The sequence below is a fragment of the Loa loa genome (genome assembly GCF_000183805.2).
Source record: "Loa loa unplaced genomic scaffold supercont3.98, whole genome shotgun sequence".
In the NCBI taxonomy this organism is placed as follows: Eukaryota; Metazoa; Nematoda; class Chromadorea; order Rhabditida; family Onchocercidae; genus Loa; species Loa loa.
The window spans coordinates 193,766-196,757 of NW_018108278.1; the positions used below are offsets into that span (position 1 = coordinate 193,766).

The following is a 2,992-nucleotide window of genomic DNA, read 5'->3' on the forward strand; positions in this document are numbered from 1 at the left end:
CCGACACTCATTTAACAGGATGATCATTTTAAGAAACTTAGGGGATATTCTAATCCTTCCAAAATCTGCCACAGGTTTTTTTCTGCTCGCAGTGTCAAATACTTTGGTGAGATTAATGAATGTCGCATAGAATCCTTTGTTCTCTAGCAGTTGTTCGAGAACGAATACTATGTCTGTGGTACTCTTATCTGTCTGAAACTACATTGGCTTTCAGTAGAAGTTCTGTCACAGTAAGTATTAATTTATTCAGGAGTATTTTTGCAAGGATTCCAGTAATAGAGAATAGTGTCATACTTCGGTAGTTTGAGCATTGCCTTGCCAGTTTTCAGCGGCCTTAAGAGTCTCTCCCACGGTATAAACTATATCCAACTTGGTTTTCAGTGGTTGTTGTGTGTTGCACTGTTGAACAGTGTGCTGAATTGTTGAGCTTTGGACTATGCAGTTAGTATTCACGAGAGTCTGAAAGTGTTCGGATCATTGGTTTAGGATGATTTTATTTCTGGGAAGCATTTGGCCAGCTGAACTGAGTAAGGGGCTTTGAACCTGATGTATGGGCTTATCACTGCTTTCAGAGATAAAGTGATGGTGACTGTATCACAAAAATCTGGTGATAGTTCATCTTGTTCCCAACAATTCACAAAGAGCTCGTGAAATTTAGCGTGCGGTCTTTCCACTACATAACAAGCAACATGTTGTTCTCCTCAGTATAATGTTCCAACCCTCCAAGCTAATTTTGCAAAAAAAGACATGACCGGCGCCATGCCCAAAAGATTCCTGCAGATAATAAGGTCTAATCCTTGGTGACTTCAGTAGCAGAGGAGGTAAGGACTCTGAAGCCTATGAAGAACTTACTATATGGTGTTGGAAATTACAATGACAATGGAGCCATCTGCCAGAGTTTTGTGTAGGGCAGCAGCGCATCATCACCAGCCAATCTGGATGCGACTCAATCGCTGGCATCTTAATGCGCTAGAGAAACATTTGTAATGTCCATCATACCGAGCGATGCCTAGTATAGAATTTCATATAGATTACCGCCTTGTTTGATGCAAACTTATCTTCCACTTTAAGCCCGACCTGATAGGGTGACATCCCAAGGAGGAGGCTCAAGGTTAACTATCTTCGACAGGCTGTAGTGCGAGACAGCTCCCAGGTAAACCTTCAAACCACGTTTAAGATCATTCTATAGATTCCTTTCTGAAGTGGCTTGGTAACATATTAAAAATAGCATCCTGAAGTCCTCTGAAGAATCCTTAGAGTTCTCCTCAAAGGTTTGATAAAACAATCAAGAGATCCGTGAATTGTAAACAAAAAAGAGACCGCTCATCAAACATACCATTTGTCATGTAAGAAAAGCAGCTTTTCATCTTGCATGCCAACAGAAACTTCGGCACATACAGCACGAGTAGTGGATCATCCTCATAGAAAAGGCCCAACTATATAGATATGGGTAACCATAAAGGGTTCTATGGAGCTCTAGGAGCAGTGTGTAGACCCATATATTAGGTCCAAAGTCCTCCTACTCAGTTCAGCTGGCCAAATACTTCTCAGAGATAAAATCCTCATCCTAAACCAATGGTCTGAACATTTCAGACTTTTTTGAGTGCCAACCGCATAGTCCAAGGCTCAACAATTCAGCACATTACAACAATCAGTGAAAATCAAGTTGGATATAGCCTACACCATGGAAGAGACTCTTAAAGACCAGACAACAGCTGAAAACTGGCAAGACAGCTGGGCTTGATGAAATCCCATCTGAAGTCTTTAGTATGGAGGTCAAGCACTCCAAATTAAATTTCATTAGCTCCTTGCAAGTTGTTGGAACAAGATCTTCGTGATGCAGCTATCGTCACTCTATATAAGAAAGGAGAAAAGTAGATTGCTCAAACTATCGCAGTATAACTCTGCTCTCTATTACTGGGAAAATTCTTGCGAAAATATTTCTGAACAAATTAATACTTGTTGTGGCAGAACTTCTATTGAAAGCCAATGTAGTTTCAGACAGATAAGAGTACCACAGATTTAATATTCGTTCTCGGACAACTGCTAGAGAACAAAGGATTCTATGCGGCATTCATTAATCTCACCAAAGCATTTGACACTGCGAGCAGAAAAAAACTTGTGGCAGATTTTGGAAGGATTAGGATATCCCCTAAGTTTCTTAAAATGATCATCCTGTCGATGCTCCCATTGAGTCCTTTCCGACAATCAGTGATGTGAAACAAGGTTAAGTTCTCACACCAACTCTATTCATAGTCTTCAGTATGATGCTCCAACGGATTATGGTAGATCTTGATAAAGAAAATGACATTCACATTCGATATCGTATCGGTGGAAGCTCATTCAACTTATGGCGACAGACGGCCCACACCAAAACCACCAATCACTCTGTCCGAGAGCTAATTTTTGTTTGCGATGAAGCCTTTGTTGCTCACAAAGAAACAGCTCTGCAGAGGTAATATCGTGCTTCGCAAAGCTGCAGAGCTTTTTGGACTGGAAGTCAGTTTGAAGAAGATAGAAATTCTCTACCATCATACACTACAGGAAGACTACATTCTCACATCATCATAAGTGAATCAGAGCTTAAGTTGGTCGAGCAGTTCGGTTATCTGGAAGCATTAACTTCTCGGACGATTAGACAAAAAAGATGGACAGTAGATTGTAAAAGAATACAGAGGATTTCAAAAACGAATCTGGAACAATAAACACCTGAAGAAAAATACAAAGATTAGTATCTACAAAGCCATTGTATTGTACTCTTATATAGGTCTGAATCATAGATCATTTGCCGCCACCAACCGCGACTTCTCTAACGCTTCATTAGCGTTGCCTCCGCACAATCCCACACATCCACTGGACTGACTATGCGGCTAATGTTTGTTACCTCCATAAACAGGCAGGGGTCATAAATACTGAGGTCACGCTGTTAAGGATACAACTACGTTGGGCTGGACACGTCTTCAGGATGAAGGATCACCGCTCCCCTTGTCAT

The 2,992-nt window shown here is 41.0% G+C and overlaps 1 protein-coding gene across 1 annotated transcript; it reads left to right on the top strand.

The window, feature by feature from the left end:
* Positions 1-2,264: 2,264 nt before the first annotated feature.
* Positions 2,265-2,455, top strand: LOAG_14123 (hypothetical protein; the record flags this gene model as incomplete). Its single annotated transcript, XM_003149625.1, has 1 exon — positions 2,265-2,455. A coding segment is annotated over one exon (189 nt), but the record flags the coding sequence as incomplete, so codon positions are not given.
* Positions 2,456-2,992: the final 537 nt, after the last annotated feature.